At 33.8% G+C, this 23,940-nt stretch overlaps 1 protein-coding gene across 4 annotated transcripts in view; it reads left to right on the top strand.

Moving 5' to 3' along the window:
• Window positions 1-23,940, top strand: part of LOC122534405 (anoctamin-8) — a 35,112-nt gene that overhangs the window by 1,606 nt on the left and 9,566 nt on the right. For all 4 annotated transcript variants that reach the window (XM_043665017.1, XM_043665014.1, XM_043665015.1 and 1 more), the window contains exons 2-10: window positions 10,841-10,926; window positions 17,796-17,956; window positions 18,570-18,846; window positions 19,087-19,275; window positions 19,845-20,030; window positions 20,218-20,370; window positions 21,542-21,677; window positions 22,357-22,412; window positions 23,638-23,712. In XM_043665017.1, the coding sequence (XP_043520952.1) occupies window positions 10,841-10,926; window positions 17,796-17,956; window positions 18,570-18,846; window positions 19,087-19,275; window positions 19,845-20,030; window positions 20,218-20,370; window positions 21,542-21,677; window positions 22,357-22,412; window positions 23,638-23,712 (1,319 nt within the window). The remainder of the gene's footprint in view (window positions 1-10,840; window positions 10,927-17,795; window positions 17,957-18,569; window positions 18,847-19,086; window positions 19,276-19,844; window positions 20,031-20,217; window positions 20,371-21,541; window positions 21,678-22,356; window positions 22,413-23,637; window positions 23,713-23,940) is intronic.

Below are 23,940 nucleotides of genomic sequence, written 5' to 3'. Positions count from 1 at the left end.
CTGGTTCGCGGACCATAACGAGTGACCGAACCGTATACAATAATTCGTCGCTTTCTTTTTCTTTTGAACTCGTCGGCATGACATCACTGGATAGAAATTATTAAGAATTAACAGACTTATCATTCGTTTTGCCTGGGTTACGTTTAAGTATACTTAAAACTGAGAAAATGTTACAATTTGGGACCAAAAATTCTCGACGTGTATGGCACGTCATTCCGGCGCAAGAGGTTAAACGAGTCGATTGCTTACTTTCATCGACAAGAGAGGATCACGAATATGTCTCTTTCTTACTAATGAAAATTTCGTAACTTTCAAAGCCAACTTTTGACTGCATTTTTAACGCAAATAGCCATATTGTGCATCGTGTTCGATGCCGATCTCCTCGTGTCGACTATTCGAGATTTAGGCAGTGAAGTGGCGGCTGGGGTGGAAGGGTTTGGATCAGAGTGGGGACTCTGTAATCGCGTGGAGACTACACGAGAGAGCGCATTGTCATCGCCTAAGGGCATTGCATTTTCGGGGCAAATTTTAGCGATGCCAGTGCGGTTCGAATGGAATTCAAACGTTGCATCTAGCATCAATCCTACGCCGACCATAGTGTTCAAATGATCGAGTTTCTTCACCCTTTGACCCCCGAGATACGTTCAGTCGACCTTTCAGGCAAATGATTCACCTTTATATCGGGATCGACGATCAGTGGATTCCCCTCGTGTTTTCTTTCTTCGCATTGCTAGAAATAGCTAGAAGGTTACCTACATAGATTTTAAGCAGAGTGATAACCAAATGGTTTTAAGCATTATAATTGTAACAATATTGAAAAATTTATTTTGCAAATAATTCTCAGAGGATTTGAGGCAGGAATTATCAAAGAACTGCTCGATTCATATAGAAACTATTATATTTAATCATGCTGCTAGTATCTCGTTAAAACAGATAGTCTATATCTGATAACTAATAACTAGGCTCTCTATTTTATTTCCTATAGTTGGATCTATCTATTTAAACGGTTTGATTCAAGAGGATAACGTTTATATTTTCTTTGAATTATTCATTTTTGTTAAGAATGGATTATATTTACAGGTGCTAAACCTTGGTCAACTGTGAATAATATTAGTTTGTATTTATTAATTTTCAATTTTTCTGATAACATAAAGTTTGTGACCGAAAAGATTAAATTAGTGATTAACAGCATGTAAAAGTTATTAGAAAGAGTATAATTTATTTTTAAACGATTTTTCCACACTGATACTTCTAACCTTATCTGTTAATTAAAAGGATATTACTCTAGTCTTTATCTTTAGTCCTCTATAGAGAGAAAATTGAAAAATATAACTTCTGTTAAAAAATAGAAAAATTTCGTATAGTAGATATTAATAACGAAATTTGTGACTTGGGAAATGAAGAATTTTCTAATCATAATTTCTGTCTTTTGCTAAAAAGAAAATTTCTAATGGCAATTTGCCATGCGATATATTCACAATGGGAATTCCTGAACGTTATCTCTGCTTAATGTTTCCAACTTTGATTAACAAGTATCATTGATGATACTTAAAAGAGCATGCCACAAAGGTACACACACACACACATATATATATATATATATATATATATATATACACATCATGTGTCATATGAACTCCACTCTAATTCTCACCATGAATCGCGTGAATGGGAGCATTACGTGACTCTAAAAATCCGTGCAGCCTCAAAAGGCTCCCCCGGTTCGACCGCGGTAATCATGAATTTCCGTTTAGGTTCGCGCTTTCGATGCCGGTAATCCCGCAAATGCAATTTTATGCGATGCTGATAATCTTCACGAAACGAATACGTTTGATCCCCGTATGTCGATGCACGACAATGCGGCTATATTATTATCCGAGGATGATGCATCCGAGGGAAATCTCGACTTGTCAGTTAGACGGGATTATCTGAAAAATACCATTTAATAGGATTTATTCCAATAAATACGTTCTGTCTCCGATTTTAATGATTTTGGAAACTGGACAGGATATTCCAGTATATTTCTCGAGATTATTATCCAATGTTTCGGTTAAATATTTCTCGAGATAATAAAATGAAATAGTACTCATTCGTAGAAACAGAACGTTTCTAATCTAAAATTTTTGCAAAATGAATCACGAACTGTGTAATCAATATTCAAGCACATTTCTGTGAATGCACTTCAGAAAGTGCATTAAAAAAAATGCATTGCGAACTAAAAATCGATGCGAAAACTTTTTTAAATTTCTCTCGTGCCAACGAAAACTAACGATTGAAACTTCAATGGTCGCTTTTTTTTTCACGCTTTATGATATATCAACGAGCACCCTTTTCATCCTGTGTTAACGGCTCGTTAAACATTGTGGAAGGTCACTGTACTAAAATTATTTCCCGTTGCTTTCTGCATTTTTAGTAAAACCCGCTTCGCTACCCTCAAAGTAAAGTCCACGTATTTTCCAAAACGGTTTCATCAGTTTTATCATTCAATAAAAATTTATAAAAATCATGGGCTCTGGAATTCAAAAATTTTTTGAACGTTCATCTTGTTGAGAAAGCGTCTTAAAATGTAGCAATTTAATAATAATAAAAATGGAATGTAGCAATTTAATAATAATAAAACTACTTAGCTGCGTTTAAGGAGACCATCTTTCTCAAGGACACCCTGTACATGATTCAGTGAAATGGTGTTAACTGTGGTTGAACATATATACTTGAGTGTGACGTAAGAGGGTGCTCCATCCCCTCCTTGTTACTTGCCAAAATGAGGTGTGTGAACGATTCTGAAACGACTTTCATCGTTCAAATACAAAATGGAGATCTCTGAAAATGCTCCAGTGAGTTTTCGTGTGTTGGTGCTGTCAATTATTAATGGAACGACCGACGAAATTTTTCAAAATTAACAGATCCCGTGTTTTCCACGCTTTTTAATGATTCTTTGAAATTTATATTAATATTATATATTGGTCATTATTATGTTGTGCTGATTTTTCGAAGAAACTAGGAATCTTGGCTAGGCATCAATATTTTTGAAACAGTCAGAGTTTGTAGCAATATTTATTTAATTAAAAAAAAAAGAGAAAAGAATTTTAACAATATGAGAGACCGGTTGATAGTGTATTGAATTTTTAAAAAATTCTATAAAAAGAAGGGAAACATGATGTTGCCCTATCATGTTTTGACCTCGTTGTTTTTCTTCCGTGTTGTTATTTTAAATATTTGCCCACTTTTTAAATATTTTATAAATCTTGTTAATCTCTTTGTAAATAAAACATTGTGTTGTTTTAAGGGACGAAGTGATAGTTCGACAGAAATAGTTTTAAGAAGGATTTAATAGTTTTAATTGAAAACAAATGTACTAGTTGGAAATTTAGATGTATTTTGAGCAGGTTTCCCTACTTTTTAATCCTCTTCAATTGGCGAATTAAGTGATAATAGACAGCTTAAAATTCTAGTATTCAATTCTTTCTAAGCAAACTTGATGTAAGCCAGTTAACAGAAATTGGGTAGAGTGAGCAGAGTAAAACATTATTTAGGGTCAGGAACGCGAAGCCATACGTGAAAAGACACGTATACCGAAGCTTGAAAAGCACGTGCTATTGATGCTACCGACGCATCGAACGCAAAGAAACAGGATGATCGATACACCAGCCGTAAAGTGTTACACGCTTGACATCGATCTGCCTTAAAAGACACGTAACACGTCCTATCAAATTTCATCAATTACATTTTTCATTATATCGTGCAAAGATATTACAATAAAATCCTGCAACTATTCTGTAAAAATAGAATAGAATTAATTTTACATGCTACTTTCATATAAAAGTTTCGAACAGATTCAATCCAATTTTATAATATAATTCTGTAATTATGTAAAATGTTATTCGATTTATTGTAGATGCTTCAACAGTAAATATTCCGCAGTGTTATTACAATATTGAACAAAATTATCCCGAAAAGCATCGTGCAGTAAATCCTGAAGTGAAATCTTCAAATGTTTACTGTAATCTTCAATTATTTACTGTAAATGTACACGCAAATAAATGCGCACGTACTGATAATGATGCACTGAGTGTTAAATTTTTGCAACTTCTACATTTTTTTTTTTTTTGTAAATATCTAAAAGTATCGTGATAAAATTCTAGACACAGAGTGCTAGTAAAATTTTCGAAAATGTACATAATGTATAATACACGCTCGAATATTCTCATAAACCATTATATGTCCTCGCCTTTGACCTTTTCTAAAGAAAATCTTTCTGATCCTCAGAGGTAACGTGCGTTTTTAGTTTCTACGGTATTCGATTCGTCGAAGCTTTTAACTTCCCTCATCCACAATACCAAGGCAACCGTCGCGTCGGCGTCGCCGTCGCCGTCGCCGTCGCCGTCGCCGTGCTTTCCCCCTGAAGATAGTGTGTTCAGAGCCGCGTACATAATATCACGCAACACTTGAAAGCATAGGCGATGGTTGAAATACGATGGTCGATTTAATAGACTGCAACCATAGACGGAGAGAGAAAGTTGAGCGCGTACAAGATTCTGCACCGTGCCAGATAACGTTTCATCTGCTCGGCCAAAGTTTCCGGCATTATTCGTTTCTTTAGCTTCACGTATAATTACAGTGGGCGAGGTGGCGAGATCGATCGAACGAAACTCGATCGATTATTGCAGCGGCCGTTCAACCGTGCAGCGTGGAGATTACATGAATTTTTATTATATCAGAGATTAAATCTTATATTTAACCTCTTGTTTTGTTCCAAAATTGCAATATTTCCTCAGTTTTAAGTATATTTAAGTAAAACAAAATAGGCAAAACAAATAATAAGTTTGTTATTTCTTAATAATTTCTATGCGGTAATATCATCACCGACGAGTTCAAGAAGAAAGCGACGAATTATTTTATACGGTTTGGTCACTCGTTATGGTCCGCAATCAGTTGCCAGCACAACGTTCCCGTATAATTTGACGTTTTAACGTTTTAGTTTGTATCTATAGGAAATGAAAAAGATATTTGAACATACTTTTTGATAATTATCTAACATGCGGACTGATTCGACATAATCGAGTGCAGGACAATTGATAAACGTAACAGGTGCGTGTCGCGTATATTGTAATACGTAAATCTCGACTTGTATCTCGCAGTTTATTTATTTAGTACGAAAAGATACTTTTATATTTAAAAGTTTCCAGAGGGACAATATTTTTGTTATTATGCGATCTGAAGTTTTTTTAAATGGAATGACATATGTATATATATATATATTTTTTTTTTTATCAGTCAATCGATGTAGCTTGACATTCTTTATAAAAGAAATATTGACGTGTGTCGAAAAATTATTAGTTTAGCTGTTTCAACTTTCATTTTGTAAAATCCATGCATGAAAGACAGGGACAGAGAAATCCCTACGTTCTCTTGTCATTCATGCGATTTTCACAGATTTTACAGGATTAAGATTGAAATACGTGTCAGCTAAACTGATACTTTTTCAATAAACTTGTGCATAAATTCATACTTTTTCTTTAGAATGTCAAGTATCGTGTATTAATGGATAAAAGAAATATATCATTTTAAAGAGCTGAAGATGATCTTTGTTTTCATCTTGATAAGAAAGCAAAATTTACTTGCATTATATTATAAAGATACCTAATTTTACATGAAAGATGGGAAATATGTGATCTTCCATGGGATTTTTAGTTAGGTATAGTTCTTCCTGACATAGACCGATGAATATAAATATTAAATATGAAGATTTAAATATTAAATATTAAAATATGATGAATACTTTGTTGAAAAAATCGGAGAAATCAGAAACTAAACTAAAAATGCTAATAGAAATGTCGTTTTTACATATATTATGCGCTTTGCAAGAGTTCTAAAAGGTTAATTTCTTATCACCTATTGAAAAATCGATAATCTAACAATTTAACAATATTCGTGTTAATCATCCTATATATATATATATATGTTACGTGATATTTTCAATACTCTTCCAATGGTTATTTTAATGATTCAGTGATATTTTTTCATATTCACATGTAGTATTATTTGTTGTTTTATCTGTGTTATTTTCGTCGATTAATTGTCACGTTACTTCTCGAGAAGAAAAAAGTTTAAATCTGCAGAATACACAGAGAGTTTCAATAAAATCGAATTTATGGCATTTGTTAAAACATTTAGAAAAATGGGCCATTTTGTTTAGTATTACTCTGTTGCAATTTTAATGCCGTTCAATCAAACGTCATCCATCGCAGTTAAACGATCACGATCAAGTTAGAAATATAACAGGGATATAAAAATATAATAACCACAATGAAAACGTATTGTAGATAATCTATAATCATTTTATCGAGGAATTGAAATTCATGAAAGCGTTATTGATCGTATAACAAGGTTACGGACCATCGAGTGGTAATAATTAAATACATGCTCATTTTATTTTTTGCATGTAACTCTTCGTCGAGATTCGGCGTGATTTATAGAAGAGAAATTCGTTAAATCAATATACTTTCATCAGTATTTCATTGTATCCTATAATAGAAACTATAATGAACACATAAAAGATAAATTGTTATTACTTGTTGATGTATTTGTGTTAATAATTAAATTTTTTTAGAATAATTTCATTCTCGTTCGATGAGAATTATAATCGCGAGTTTTCCGTTGGAAAAGTACATTCATTTGATCATCAGTTTATTTTTATCGTCTCACCAAAGGTACGAAAATTACGATGTTAATTCTAGATTGAAATCTAAATACACATCAATTCGTGTAGAGCCGATTGAACAAATAAAAGAAGACAATCATCTTGATAATTAATCGAAGGTGATTTCAGACCAACGTTATAGTCATCTGCATTTTCATGAACGTTAAACTTCCCGAACGAACTTCGATCGTCTTTCCCGCTTCTTTTTATTCCGTCGATTTCAACATTTCCGATACAAATTTGATTGAACATCGATTTTACTGAAAGCTGTTACGTTATTACTGCTTTTAAAAGGATTTAAACGAAGATGCTCTTCCGATTTTCTTCGGGGGATAGGGTAAATTTTAATTGCGAGCAAGCCTCGCAGAACAAACAGGAGCAATCAAATTAGGGGATTAAATTCTGTCTGCGCTGTTATAACCGAGCACACACCGCGTGAAAGAATTTCCCAGGATTGCTCAGATCACGATAGCTTCCAGCAAGATATGCTGTCTAAAATAAAAAAAAAAAATAAATAAATAAAAAGGAATACACCGGGGATAGAAAGTAGTAATAAAAATTAATAAACGAAAAGTTGAGAATTATAGCAGACCTAAAAATCTCTAAAATTAAGAAAGGTTCCAAGTCTTTCAATTGTAGGAAATTCAGAAGTAAAAGTCGATTTTAATAATGCACTTTTAATCAGATATAGTGAAGTCAATGTTGTAAAAATTAAGTGATTTTTTTTTCTTTTTGTCACGAGGCCTGCAACTCCAGAATTTAATTAGATATAGTTCTTCTACGATATACGAATATGAATGAAATGAATATAAAGAGTTATTAAATGGGACGAATGACGAATACTTTGTTTAAAAAATTGGAATACATACAGAAATTGGAGTGTTCCTTTCCTGCTCTGGAGAAATACAAACGTTGAACAAACCATCAGTTTGATTTCATTGTTGTAGAATTTTCAGCTGGTAAATAAGACTTGCTTTCTTTAATTATTCAATCTGAATCTTCTTCGACTTTAAATTGAATGCAATTGGAATTTTTTGAATAAAAAATTTTAAACGGAAGTAGACTTGAAACAGAAAGAATCCCTTTGTAAGAGAAAAAAATATTTTTTTCTTGGACAAAATTCTGTGCAATGTGAAACAAATACTAGCGTCTTATTTAATTGTGTAAAAAATTAACATGTGCTATGATTCTTTCCAAGCTAGCATAATTGACACATACAAAAAAAAAAAACAGTTCTCGAATTCCTTTTTGGAATTTTCGTTTTCAACCCCACGAGAACCTCTGCTACGAGAAACGTGGTTCACCATCTGAAGACCGAATGAAACTCTGAGAAGAGAAAAAGGGAATTTTTCATGATTGCATCGCGTGTTGAATGTGCAAAATGACGTCTTATTCGTTCCAACGAACGAAATAAAATCAATTATTGAACAAACTCCTTTCGAAAATGCTGTTCCCCATAGGGTTGAAACCTTTAACTCTTATAAAATGTATAAACACGAACCACACAAAAGTTCCTGTTCAAGTCCCTCCTGATAATATTGCAAGGCTATACAAATTTTAACTTTTCCTTTTTTTTTATTAAATATTAGTTATTCGAGTTACTTTCAATTCTAAAAAAAAAATTGAAGGGCTTATAATCAAAACCTGTTAGTGTTCATACTTATATCTTTCTAGGAAAGCAAGCATTATTTTTAATAATTTGATAATTTTTTAATTATTATTTTTAATAATTTTTTTTTAAACAAAATTGTACTAATATTCATTATAGATTAAATGAAAAAAATAGAATCTTAATATTTTTACGTTTGTAAAATACTATAAAAGGTACTTTGTATATTCTTTCATACTATAAGCATTATGTTGTGCTTTAATTTTGTACTTTAGAATTCCTTATAAATACAATAAAAAACAGTATTAATGTTGCGTTGCAAGTTGCCACACATACATATGCAATGTATCTTTAATTATGTTTAAGAATAAAATTTATTAATTTATAATTAAGAATAAAAAGAATGACTGTACGATGAATTAAACTTTTGATCGAAACACACGTGGCAAATAAAAATGTATGTTTTCCATACTAACTTAATATTGACCACGTTACTTATAGGTCATAGTCACAATCGTTATCCACGCATGTAGAAACCTTTCGCGTGTCTTACGTGACGTCCCGTTCTTCTAGAACTATATTGTCAACAATGTGGATCGTTTGCGACTTGAAATCAATATTTCTGACATTATTTTCTTTATTCTTTCTTATGAACTTTCCCGCGAAGCTACACGACAGAAAAACGCCAAAGTACGAATTTGTCAAGATACGATGAAATATATAATCTCTTTTACTCTTTCGTAAATGACAAACCATTTACAACGTCTCCAGCCACTTACTACTATTACGATCTTTTTTTTCTTTTTTGTAATATCATGAAATTCGTAGTGCCTTGATCTTTCTATTATTTCATTCATTAGATTAGATTCTATTTTTACATAATAAATTAATGTTTTATTTGTGTCCTTTTTATAAGTAACATACTTACTAATAATATTTTTCAAATTATAAATTGTAATGTGGGTAACTATAAATTTTTTATATCTTTCTTTGTAATTCATTGTTTAAGAATTTGTTTTCACACATCATTTGCTTGAAAGAAAAATTTTAGTTTGTTTCTAGTAACGCGTGATGATTTGATCGAAAGAATGAATATTCAAAACATGACTGTGTGAGAATCTTCTCGGGTGAAGACGCTTCGCTTGTGTGAAATTCAAATGGGACAGTCAACGGGAGTAGTCAGTTCATTCAATTTTCCATAGAAAATAGTCCAATCATCCAATTCTCCCCAAAATGAAAGATCTAAATTTTCGACGAAATTGTAGGAAAATACAAATACATAATTTTTACATCCAATGGAGCAACGATGTCGCGGTGGCCACCGAGCAATTTCCTGATTCGTAACCATTGACCAGAAAATTACCTTGGGCAAGGTAGCGTGGAACTTCCTTTATTGCGGCCTCGCGATAGGGGATGGCCGCGAGGAAGTTTTCAGGTCACCATTAATACAACACGTCTTTGGGAAGTTTGGCAAAAACATTTGTCAGTCTTAATTAGTGAAAAGCAGAACGGATGGCGGATTGTGTCACACATTGCCCTTCGACAATTGTCTATCTTTGAGTTTATTTAAAAAATTATAACAATAAGACGAAATTAGAAAACTTGCAAAAATTATAAAAAATAATAATAGCGTCGAGTGACAATTAACTAGTTCGATAAATTTATATACGAGATGTAGCTCTGTTGCGACATGAAACACGGACTAGCTAGTTAGTGTCAGATTGAAAATTCTGAACAGCTATTATTTACTACCTTCCTGTGTTTTAAAATTGCAGGTCGAGAACAGCTTCTTTTAGCTTTCCGAACGATGGCATTGTTGTTTCATCGAAACTAAAGAACCATTAAATTATAATTTTCAAGCGTAGCATCATTTTACACCCTCGTGTAAAAATTGCACTCGTAAGAATTTCAAATTTATCTAACAAAGTGACACGTGGCTTATGTGCCATGTATGTACATTGGAGGTAGAATTGCATTTAGCTGAAGAAATTTATCACTCAGCCGTTAGAGAAATCCTAAAGGTGACGATCGTAAATTCACCTACATACATCGATCGATGACGCTTTAATTTACAACCCCGCGATATCTCTTCCACCCACCCAGTACGCTCTCTCGAATAATACAGTGTATCTTCTAAACAGGTAAAATCAACAAATCAAGATCGATCGCCAATTCAGATTCGATTCATTTACATATTATTGTTTAATCGAAGGAGAATGCTGTTAGAGTGGCTGGGCGAGAGCGCGCGAGGGCCGACTTCCACATCTCTCTCTCTCTCTCTCTCTCTCTCTCTCTCGTTATATGGATCGTCGCGTTTCCATCAATTACGCAAGCTATTAAACTCCGCAATTTGGCGCTTTATTAAGGAAACCCGCGTTCTCGCTTCATCACGTTCACGGAAAATTGATCCTTGGGAAAAATATAACGCGACGCTAACGATGTGCCTCGTTAAGGGAGGACAGCAAGCAAGGAAGCGCCGATCGATATATTTAATAACAACACGTCGTCTCCATTTCCTTTTTCTTTTGCAGCATCTCGCCTACTCCGACGGAAAATACCATGCACAGGCCACTTGATGACCCCCCGCCGCCTATGGATACAGAAAGTTCCAACTCAGGTACGTTCTTCGAACGGTTCTGTATTTCTATCGCTTTGCATCACTTCTGTTTCTCTTTTTCACGTGTATGTTCCTGTTCATTTCTTAAAAAAGGATTGCCAATAATTGGCTGAAAACACTCTCGTGAGTTTATGGTTTTTTACGTTGTTGATTCTTCTTAATTCTTAGAAAGGTTAGTCTTTCTCTTACATATAATATATATATATATATGTGTGTGTAAACTGTAAGTTAACGTAACTTATCATTACAATTAAATTAATAAATATTAGTAATTTTATTGCATATATATTACACATATATAATATATGTAATTGAAGTAATATGAATGTAACTTTTCCTTTTTCTTTTTTCATTTTCCTTCGCGAATGTGTCTATTTTGTACGTGCAAAATATTTACAGTTTCCTTTGGCAGGTATAAAAATTAGAGCACAGAATAATGGTGGTCAATCTTGAGGTCAATTTCGATACAATCCTGCAACGTATGCAACTGATTATAGAATCTTAAATAGCATACACTATTTCTTATTTATCAATCGCAATATATCATGTACGAATTTGAAGTTTGATATTAACTAAATTTAACACGTTCAACATTTCGGTCTATTACAAATATTATCAATTATCAAAAATGCTTGCCACTCGAAACGAAAAACAGATATGTATTGTCTCTGAAAAGAAATAAATCAAGATCTTCTGAACGCAATAATCTAACAAGTAGATGGACATAAAATAGTATGGATACATAGATAGTATAGATAGATATAAAACAGTCGATAATATTTATTAATTTTAATCGTAGTGATAAGTTACGTTAACTTGCAGTTTACATTCGAAGGGACGAGAAATACGTTTAACCTCTTGCGCTGGTAACTGGTTGACGGACCATAACGAGTGACCAAATCGTATACAATTCGTCTTCCTTTCGAATTCATCGGCATATCACCGGATTAAAGAAATTACTAAGAAGTAATAAATTTATTATTTGTTTTGCCTGGATTATATTTCAATATACTCAATATACTAAGAAAATGTTGCAATTTTTGGCCAAATATTTACGACGCGCGTAATTCCAGCGCCATTTTGCCTTCGCTTTATTTATTTTTTCTTCCCCCCTCCCCCCTCCCATGTAATATCCTCCTCCGCAATTTTTCATCGCGCTGTCGCGATTGAATTTCTATGGTCAGAGAAAAAGCCAACGTTTGCTAGTAACATGTGTTCGACGCAACAACTACCAATTACTCTACCATTGTCCGAACTGAATTACACGTGACGAGGCAAGAAGTCAGTGTGGGCGAGAACGAGTGCAAAAAAAAAAAAAAAAATATCGCGGCTCTGTATGTGAGCACGGATTCTTATATGCATCTGAATGGCTCATCTATCGCAATCCCCCCCCGGTCAGTTGAAATCAATACAAAAGGACGAACACGGAGGAAAATCCATCGATATACCCATAACGGCGTGCAAATAAATTTTACACGCATCCACCCCGTTATTTATCCTACGTTACTACGTGACCTGCTTATAATTGGGATTGGCTTCCTTGTTTACGGAAATGTGTCCAACATCCTATTGATTTTATTGATCAAACGATTGCACGCGTTTAGGGAGCACGGTGGCTAGAGTACAGAAACGGCGTGCTGAGCCTGAATCGATCAGTCCGTGATCGGTAGATGGTTGCCAGGACCCTGTCACACGCAGTAATTTCATTAATTAATAATATTAATTTGTAAATTGAGAGGTTACGAGTATTAAACGATGTTTATTTGTTTTCACATCAAATCTGGAACACTTTCACGTGATACTGATTTTGTTGGTTGTATTATATTAGAATATGATTATAAATGAACAGCAGGTCTTTTAATTATCTTTTGAAAGATTCGAATCTTTTGTGATCTTAAGCTGTCTGAGAATTTCTTGTAAATTTTCACTTTCTTTTATTTAACGTCTTGCGCTGGAAATGACGTGCCACGCACGTCGAGAATTTTTTGTTCCAAAATTGTAATATTTTTTCAGCTTTAAGTATACTAATAAAATGGCAAAACAAATAATAAATTTATTACTTCTCAATAATTTCTATCCAGCGATATCATACCGATACGAGTTTGAAAAGAAATGGTTGGTCACTCGTTATGGTCCGCAATCAGCTGCCAGCGCGAATGGTCGATCGAGTTGTCTGTAATCCGTTCTAGGAGATCAGTTGCAGTGATTTTTTTTTAAATGTAAAGTAGGTACGCGAGGATAATGCCAAATTTGAAAGTCAGTGTAAACTTATTAGTTATAGGGTGCCATTCTAAGTGTTGCGAGAGTAGTTTGCAACATTGGTGATGGTAATTCGTAGCTTGTAACTTGCGAAGTCTCGGTAATCGTGCAAGACGTGCGAGATTTGCGAGAAATTCCCCGAAATTTAACGGAATGTTAATATACAAAATATCCAAAGTATAGTGTGTTCGTTTGTTGACAGATAAAATAATTTTTTCAGAGTCTGCCTTTTTAACTACATGTATTTCTAAAATAGTGAATTATACGTATTTACATAGGTATCCATAGTGTGATGATGTGATTTACTTTGTACCATTATTATTATTAATATTATTATTATATTGTAACAATATTATTACTAATAACATCATTTTACATAACTATTTTACGTGCACAGAGGATAGGTAACTATTCGATGCGAGTTGGCGCGTATTCAACGCAAGAATACAAGAATTCAGCCATTTAGAGAGGAATCCCAGGAATATCGTTAACAACAGGCGTGCGGGAATGAAAAGAATTGGAAGAGCTGGCGTTGGCGAATGGCACCGTTGGCCAATATGACGCTACAAATGCAAAGATCGCGTTACTCGAATTATTCCGACGCTTCGAAGGTGACACACACCGACTCTCGCGATACGTTTTCAATTTTATTCAGTTTATACGGAATTGTCGTACGTTTGTACGTTTTGTGTATTCTCTCGTATATCGATACCCGTCCTCTGTGTATCTTTCGAAGTTTTCGTCTTTTTACGGTTTCATACATATTCTATTCGGAGTAGAATATACATACATACGTGCATGGGTACCATTTCGGCGCCGCTCTTACGACGATGCTAATACCGACGTCGGAAGTGCAATATCGCGAGATCATCTTCCCAGTATCACCTTCGTTCGGCTCGTAGAAAAGTTTCGAGACAAACAAACTCCTGGCAACCGGTCAAACAAACTTACTGACGTTACAAACGTTGCTCTTCGAGAGCGAGAGGCTCCGCCTGCCACTTGATCGGCTCTTGTTACGTGCTCGTTAATATATATATAAAAAAAAGAGAGAGCTATTACTGATAGCACTTAATATATAAATTGATAGAGCTTAATATAAAAAAGAAAAATCGAGTACTATTGATGGTACTCACATACGTATACAGAGTGTACCACTTTAATCTACAAGTGCAATTATCTTCGTAACTATTTTCGCGATTGGAAAAATGTTTCAAGTGCAATTTAGTTTCGGTTTCGAGAGGAATCGGTAATCTATATTTATAGTTACATTTATATACTAACAAGTTAATGTTAGTTATTACATAGAAGCGAGGCTTTTTCAGTCACTGTGGAATTATCATTTGTAATATTAAAAAATATTATAAATATAAGTATCATTCATAATGTAAATATTAATATTATCATTCATAATGTAAATATTAATATTATCATTCATTATATTCATAAATATAAATATTATCATTCATTTGTAATGTTATATACTTAATTGTTTGTTCTACGTATTTACAATTTTTATTTCAGACTTGTGGAAATTGGTTTAAGGTAGAAATTATCGATTCGGCGCGACGAAGAATATCTACACAATCTGTGAGAAAAATAAAAAGATAAAAGATGTGAAAATGTTTATGCGAAAGAGCAGTGAATAGTATGGGGAAGATATATTGACAGTAATAACAGAGGCAAAGAATATCCACATGATATATAAAAAAGATGGGAAAATTCGTTCGTGCGGAAGAACAGCAAAAATGTATGGAATATATATTTTACACAATAATAACGAGGCAAAAGAACGAAAGTAAAGACGCATGAAAGTTGCATTACCCTTCGTTTGAACGAATAATTCATCGAAATGGAGGCGAGAGATCGATAGGTTAATGTGTGTACATGACACGAGTGAAATAATACGAAACCAACGTGCAAACAATTCGAGTGATTGAAATAACAGATTGTTAGAACAGAGATTTTGCATTCAACTCGCGTGAGAAAATTATACAAGATATATCGTTGAAAGAAATTCGTTGTAGCAAAACTCGATGAATGGAACTGTTACGTTTGCCCGTGTTTGTTTGTTTCAGTGATATAATTCTTCAAATTAAGTACATTCGTCTTTCAATTTATGACGTACTTTTTGCACGCGATAAATGATATAATATATATTATATACACACGACACATAATTTCTTTATCTTATTCTTTCCTACGTGTCAATCAGACTCTTCGAAAGCAAATTCTTACTCAGTGACAGATTAATTACATTATTTCGACTTTTCTTGATTTGCAGCGAGCATATTTGAACTTGAAACAACTTTTACACTCTGTTTGCGAATCATTGTCGTTGCAATCATTTTTAGAATTTTATTCGGAATAAAAATACGGTGGTCTTCTTCCACATTAAAGAAAAAAAAAAAACACATGAAAGAGATGATGACGTAGAAAATGTGGAATATTCTTCCGTTTTTAATCCGGTTTCACTGGAGAAATTTGATCATTTGTGATTGTATTTCGACTGCCCAGAGCGTCGTATATAGGGTTGTGAAAAAAAAATCCCTAAACAGTCCCTCGGTAACGTTGTTGTACAGGATTAAACGTTGTCGAGTTTTATTTGTCTTTTTGTATATACCAGCGCTTAGGCCACCGAGCGTTAGTTAATTAAATATAAAGTGACCTTTAAAAAAGCGCCGTCTTCATCCCCGGTAACGACCGGTAGTTCCGGTGAAACATCCCGAGGCTTTTCCTCCTTTGTTATGCAACTTTTTCCATATATCAGGCCGTCGTTTGTGTTTCAGCCTCCTCGGCGAGATTCTCGTTTCACGGTACTTTGCTGCGATTCACGCGAAGAAGTCGGGTTTATCGACTGTTCTTTTCTCTCTCTCTCTCTCTCTCTTTCTCTCTGTCTTCATAGAAAATTGAAAATTGTCGAGGAATTTGTTTAACAAAAAACTAGATAGGAAGAAAAACAAGAGACGGAAGATGCTCTTTTCTAAATGAATAATATTAATTAATTTCGTTATTAAATATTCTACGTTGTCAGTAGCGGATTTTCATGCATTTGTAGAAAATTAGAAAGTGCAAGGCCGCGAAAAATGAATTTAATTTACGAAACAACGTGTAAAACATGCAAAGTGCAGTTTTCGTAACTTTTCATAACATTTTATATATGTATAAGTTGTACATCTATTTTTTGGTTGAGGTCAAAAATGTTGGGGGGGAGAAAATTTGATTTTTATATCTGTTATATCAATAAAATCCTTTTATACCTCTACATATAATCCCTATATACTCCTTTGGCAGCGTAGAGATATTATTTATCTATATAATATCATGATCAAATCTTCCTCTAATATTTTTTTTCTGACCTGAACCAAAATATACGTAGATGTGGTTCATTACAGGTTATATGAGTCACTTTGCATAGGTTAATTTATATTATTATAAATTATAAATTTATCAATTATATAATAGTCATTTTAATTTATATTATTATAAATTATCAATCTATCAATTACATAATAGTCATTTTAATTTATATTATTATAAATTATCAATTTATTATTCATTATTGGAATTGAAAATCGTCGAATTTTAATTTCAATAACAGATAATATGTACAATAGAGGTGAATTTCAACGTCACTATTAGGTCAGGCATGCCATTACGATATCTTCGCGCATGGATTGGCAATACCAAGCAATCTGCTGCAGTTTGGAAGATGGCCAGGCCGAACAACTTTAATCCCTGTGCCAAAATATAGTCAACCGTGTGGCCTACGGTTCTGTAGGGAAATAATAAGTTTACCCTGTCCAACGATAAGTACGAAATAACGTCACCGTTCTGATTTGTAGACAGTCGTGCGCGTCTTATTTCTGGTGAGGAACCTGGTGTTATTTCAACGATAAAGAAATATCAGTGTGCTCTAAGATAAAATTTAATTTCCATAAGAAATTGAAATTGCATCGTTACCGAGGAGAATTAAACAGCAATGTTCCGAAAAGTTTAAGGATCGTACGAAACGTTGAAGAATTTAAAAGATTTGAAAAAACTTTGGACGAATTTCGGAGCGAGTGTAGAGCTTAAGGAAAATTCAAAAAATAATCTGAGAAAGTTGGGGGAAACTTGGGTAAACTCGAAGAACTTGTGAAATTGAAAAAAAATTGAAAACTTGTCTGAGATTAAACGATACTCTCGACGATCTGAACTCTGCGAACCTTCAGAAAAATTCAAGCAATTTGAAAAAGTTCGAAAGAATTCTGCTCTGTTTCTAAAGATCTGAGAGGAACTTGAGAAACTGAAGGAAATTGAAAAACTTTCGAAACCAGTGGCTACTTGACTACGGATTCGAACAACTCTGAAAAGATTCGAAATCTTAAAAAAGCTCGAGTAACGTTAAAAACTCGAAGTGCTTGAGAAATCTGAGAAACCTGGGAACTTAAGAGACTCTAATTGCAATAGATAAGGAATTTTAAAAGCTCGAGTACTCGTGAAATTGAAAAATTCGAAACAAAAGAGACAAAGAACATTAAGGGTTTACAAAAAATTTTTAACAGCTTCAATATCAAAAATTACTGCTGATCGATACATTCGTCAAATAAATGAATGATCAATTTGCGCAGGAGTGCGACGTCGTGATGATGTTCCCGAGTGGAGCAAGCGACGAAACCCTGATGTGGCTCCTAGGCCGTCTTCGGGCCGGTACTCCGGGCCTAGTGGTACACGTGCGACATCATACCTCGTCAGACACTTATGGCTTTTACTTAACAGCTCCCTTTAACGTGTAAGTACATCGTTTTACGTTGGTTATAAATAGACTATGGATTTTTACGCATTTATAGGAAATTGAAAGTTGCAAAAATCGTAGATATACAACACATGTATGTAAAAGTGGAGTATTTCTTGCAATAAATGATACACAAATTTCTATATACTATATGCAATAAATGGTACATAAATTTCTATGTTTCTATTTCTATATTCTATTTAGTTCCATTTCTTTAGTTTGTATGTCGAGTAGAATTGAATCAATAACCACATTTTTGTATAAATCCTTTTTTTACTGTCTTTTCTTACTTATATTAAGAATATTATCTATCTAGAATTATTTAAAAATATTATCTATCTAGAATTATTTAAGAATATTATCTATCTAGAATTATTACTTTTCTTACTGATATTAAGAATATTATCTATCTAGAATTAATATCTAATATAGAATATTAAGATGTGCAAAAAAGTATATTAATAATTAATTGGCGTTAATGAAAAATGATCTGCACAAAATCTGTACCTAATTGTTACTTCAGTTTTTACTCCGTGTGTTCGTGAAAAATTAACAAAATGCACCGAGAAGAATACAGACGCTGAAAACAACAATTTGATTTATTGCCCAGACTATTGAAAGCTGCCGAAGAGATACATTTACCAAAATCCCTACGTCAAGAATTCGGTGGAGGACTGAAGGAGTTCATAGGTTCTGAATCGAGCTGCTTCGAAGGTAGCGACGATGAGGCTCGATTCTTCACCACTCAGGAAAGGCAGTCGTTGGTTTTGCACCTGCTGCACACACTCAGGGCGGGCCCGCAGGATCTTCACAGTCTACCCGGGCTTAAGATGGTGGAAGGTCAAGCAATCATTCCAAAATGCCTTTCTGCTGGGATTATATCCCAGGTTGGTGTCACTCCAACATATACTGGCCGAGTTATTTTTCGCAAAAATACAGAATACAGTCAAATTGTGTAAATTCAACAATCTTTCACTAATACTCAGAGTAGAAAAGGAATTTATGTCGCGATGGAAGGTAATTTAATTGTTGAGAAATTTAAACTTCTCAAAAATCTTTAGCTACTTTTTTGCAAGAAGTTGTTATAGTTCTGTTTATAGAGAAGAGAATTTCCATCTTTCCTCCAGGTCTTCCCTCTCCACGAATTGCCTGCGTTGGAGAAGCTGCAACGAACATGGGTCCGCGCGTTCCTTAGTCCCCAACCCCTGGACGACATTTGTAAATACTTCGGTGTCAAGATCACCATGTACTTCGCGTGGCTCGGTCATTACACCACCGCTTTGATCGTTCCAGCTGCAGTGGGTGCCATATATTGGGTAAGCAAAGAGAGAAACACTCCAATATTAATCCACATTAAAACGTCTTCCTCCAAGTAACTGCTTGTACATACTTGTAAAATCTTAATATAATCGGCTAGAGGAGACATTCAGTTGCAAGTGAAATTTTGACTAATTTTGAAAAGTTCTCAAATTTAATTTTCATTGATATCTAATTCATGCTTCTACAGATACTGCAGATCATTTTTATAAAGTATTTATAAAGTATCTTTACTTTTACTATTTATATACTATTTATAGTGAAACTGAAGATTACAATATATTTTATAATAGTTGTAATATTTATAAATAATATTATAGTACAATATATATAATACTATTATATTACAATATATTATAATAATATTATATTATTATATATATAATATTATTTAATAATATAATATTATATTATTATATATATAATATTATATTATTATATAATAGTAAATAATATTGTATAATAGTCATAGATACAATATTTATAATAGTCGTAACGGTGTTAAGAAAATTGTAAAAAACGAAAGGATACTTGAATACTAATTCATTTTAACTTGATACACACCAAGGTCGGCATCATCGGCAGGAACCAAGCGGTGGAAGACGTGGCGTACGTTCTGTTCTCCGTCTTCAACGTAATCTGGGCCACGGTTTATCTGGAAACCTGGAAGAGAAGGGGCGCCGAATTGGCCTACAGGTGGGGTACCTTGGATCAAAGAGACGACCTACTTGTCGAGCCTAGACCCTTGTTCACGGTAAGCCTTACCGATGATTTTACCAACACTACTCCAGACACGTCATCCCCCCAAGTACGTACGCGTTTCTCACTTCTCTCTGTCTGAAACGATCGCAATCGAAGTGAATTTCATTGAACGCAGTTCCAATGTGCTTTTTCTTACTCCTCGTGTTTTTTCTTTTTCTCTCTTTTTTCCAACGTTGAAGGGCACTTTGGAAACTTCACCTGTAACAGGAAGACTGGAGCCAACTTACCCTAGATGGAAGAGAAACATGTTCCGGTACTTTGTCAGCGTTCCTATTATCGCGGCGTGCTTGTTCTTCGTTTTCATCGTGATGATACTCAGCTTTCAGATACAGGTTCGAGACGTTTTTACTATGTTCTCTAGTTAGATGAATGCTTGCTGGATCTGTCAAACGTGTTTACGTCGAATGCTTATTAAAAATAGTGGGGAGAGTAATAGAATTTTAGTAATAGAAAGAATGTAGAATCTTAGATAAATATACAATCCTTGATAGTTTAATGTTATTTTAAATACATATTCTTTATTGACAGAAGTGACAAATTTTTGTCAAGAAAATCTCACTTTTGAGAGGGAATTGTAGATTATCCATATGTTGCAGAATGTAATATATGTTAATTCACTTCTTAACTGATTGTGAGAACTTCTGTCAACGTGGATCTAAAAAATGAATAACATCCTTGTGATTGTATATGTCTTTATACAATAATAATTTCTTCATTTTTTTTTTTTTTAATATCGAGAGCTTCTTGAAAAGACAAACAAACCTGAAACTAGGAGTCTAGATAAATTTCCGTCATCGGCCAAAGTTACACTGTAAATTGCAAGATTTGACGTTGAAGTAACAAGTCCGGTGAAACAACTTAAATTTTCTTAACTCTCATCGTCATTTCAATTCGCGTTTCAATCAAATTTCTTCTCAAGATATAAATAACAAACAGTAGGCGTCCTTTCCCGTAATCAGAATTTGGCAGCGTGCCTGAAGCTCGCACTTTTCTTGCAAAATCCCGTCGAGGGACGAAAAAGATCGGGCGGGCAATTCAGTTCTAGAGGCTGGAAACTGGTATTTTCGCTCGACTGCCTGGAACTTGATCGGAAGAAAAAAAAGAAACAAGAAAAAAGAAAAAACGTCGAGAGTTCTTCGACAGTTGGAATTAGTTGAATAGAAGCCAACTGCTGTGTTAGAATCGATTTATCATTACGAACCGACGAACTTCCATCGAAATCTGTGAAACCTCCTTGCGTAACGCGTGGATTCCATTGCTCGACGAAACACAAAAATACAATTATCAACACTCTTTTCTCGTGTTGGCTGAAAAATTTAATAGTCAATTGTGCTTGCGTTCTCAGTTAGAAAGGCTGTTTCGATCAAGTAAAGGTAGTTTATATAGTTGATACGAAAATTCGATCCCTTTAGCTTCCTCTCGTGTTCTCGTAGATTTAGAGATAAATGTATATGTATTTCGTGTATACATGATGTTGTATTCATGTTAAAAAAACGATTACAGGACTGGTGGGACGCTCGTCTGGAGTCGAGGGGATATGGATTTTGGCTGAGCTACGTGCCAAAAGTTTTACTGGCGATTGTGATAGCTTTAATGGACGAGGCTTACTTCAAAGTCGCCGTATGGTTGAACGACATGGGTACGTATAGTTTGAAGAAGGCCTGAGAACGACTATACGAACATTACTTCGGTTCCCATAGTATTGCTATCGCTCTCTTTCTCACGAGACACGATCGATCATCCCCGGTGTCGCGTGCGATACCCGTTGTGATACAAGAGCGAACGAACACTATTTCTCTAACGAAATTCTTTGCATCGACTCTCTGTATATTTTCCACGAGACACTCTGCACGTTCTAGTTCTTTTGTTTCTTTTTTTTTCTGTCAGAAAAGGCCTATATAGATGATACATATACTTTCCGAATCTTTTCACGGCTTAGCTTCTTCTAGAAATTAACTGAGAGTTATGTAACGTTCCCTGATTGACGAAACAGTGACTTGGATTTATTGGAACAGTGGCGAATGTTTCTTTTTTTTTTGCGTTTTTTTCTTTTTTCTTCTCTTCTTATCGTAAGAAATTATCATCACACGTAAATGAGACACGTTACTATAGATCTTGTTACACTTGTATATTCTATATTCCTTCTTATTCCTTATTGATTGCTTTTGTCCTTATCTTGTTTCTTCTTTTTCTCTTTTCTTTTCTTCGTTCCTCTAGTTTCTCTTTTACTGTTTCTGATACTTTTCATTTCTTCTACATATCGGAGAGCAGTCATGTTCTAGTAGATAGTATTTGTGATTTTTGTGTGTTGGACGCAGAAAACTATCGGCTAGACACCGAGTACGAGAATCATCTGATCTACAAGGTGGCACTGGTAATAAAGAAGAACTCTCCATTTTTCGATTAGAATTACTATTATTGTTATTACTATTGCGTGTTGTACGTAGCGTGTTGTATTCTTGTGTGTCCTCCTCTAACCGAAATCGTAGAATTTATACCGATTTTCATTTTGCTCTTTGTTTTTCCATTTTTTTCTTCTTCTCTTTTTTTTTTTTTTTTGGTCTTCAAAGTTTAACGTTCACGTTGATTGATATTGGCACCGCTTCTCAGCCATAGCAATTCAAAAATACCTCATTCTAAAATGTACATTTGTAATAAGCAATTGTGATAAGTCTTAAGCTTGGTTGAAGTTAGAAAAAAAATGTTAGAGAAAGAAAAGATAAATGATACCATATCTTTCTAGAGTGTGCAATAACGCACGGCTACATAGTTTAAATTAATAATTCATAATTTAAATTGCATTAATAAAATAGGTTAATTTATAAAAATGTATCTATTTTATAAAAATAAATCAAATTCATTTTATGAGAAACAAGGACAGATACGTAACGTGCGACTCTTAAATTTGTTTTCTCTTTCAAACTTCCAAATTCCACAAGATTGAAGTTAAAATATCTTTTTAAATTCATTATTTCTCTAATACTTTTCCATATAGAGTAACGAGAGAATTCGACAAAAGAAGGAAAGGTACCAATCTATTATACAAATTGTTTTTTTTAATTTCAACCGAAAGAAAAAAAGATATTGCTTGTTACAATTACCTGAATTATTCAATAATTCAAATAACATGTCATAATGCCGTGAAGCATGCGTATTTTTTTTAATTATAAAATATACTCATCCACGCTTCAGTTCAGTCGATTATACTCATTCGGTGACAAAAAGGAAACAATTCGGACTTCACATCAAAGAGTTATAAATTTGCAATGTATAAAATTTCCAAGCAAAGATATTACAACAGATTTAAAGATGGACTTCTTCTTCTTGTGTAACTAATCGAATAATATAATTGTCATTTATTCGAATCGCTTCTATAAAATAAAAGTCTGCTCTGGCTGTCTCTGTCGCTGCATGAAAATTCAATTCTCTCCTAGAACACTTTCTTGCTTGTGCTTGTTCAAAAAAAAAAAAAAAAAAAGAAGTAACCACCCACGGTTTTTAATTTAATTTTTTATGTTACGCTTACGTTTCGTGCATTCTAGTGTGTTTTAATTCACTACGACAGATAGAGAGTATACAGAAGAGACTATGTATTTCAGTTTCAGTTTGTAAACTCCTTCCTATCGCTATTTTACATCGCCTTCTACCTACAGGATCAAGAGAGGCTCAAAGAGGTAAGGACTCCTTTAATCCCCGTTTCTTCCTTCTTCTTCTCTCTCTCTGTTTTATCGAGATTCTTCGTGAAGAATGTTCATAGAGAGAGTCTTTTTGTTTTTTTCTTAGGCAGACTTAGATATCGTCTCGTTTTTTTTTTTTTTTTTTTTGGTTTTTTTTTTCTTTTTTTTTTTTTTCTTTTTGTCTTTTAATTCCACGCAATTTGAACAATATCGTATAATTGTTTC

The sequence above is a fragment of the Frieseomelitta varia genome, unplaced genomic scaffold (assembly GCF_011392965.1).
Source record: "Frieseomelitta varia isolate USP_RPSP 00005682 unplaced genomic scaffold, Fvar_1.2 scaffold_591, whole genome shotgun sequence".
Lineage (NCBI taxonomy): Eukaryota > Metazoa > Arthropoda > Insecta > Hymenoptera > Apidae > Frieseomelitta > Frieseomelitta varia.
This window is presented reverse-complemented; position numbering and strand designations above follow the sequence as displayed.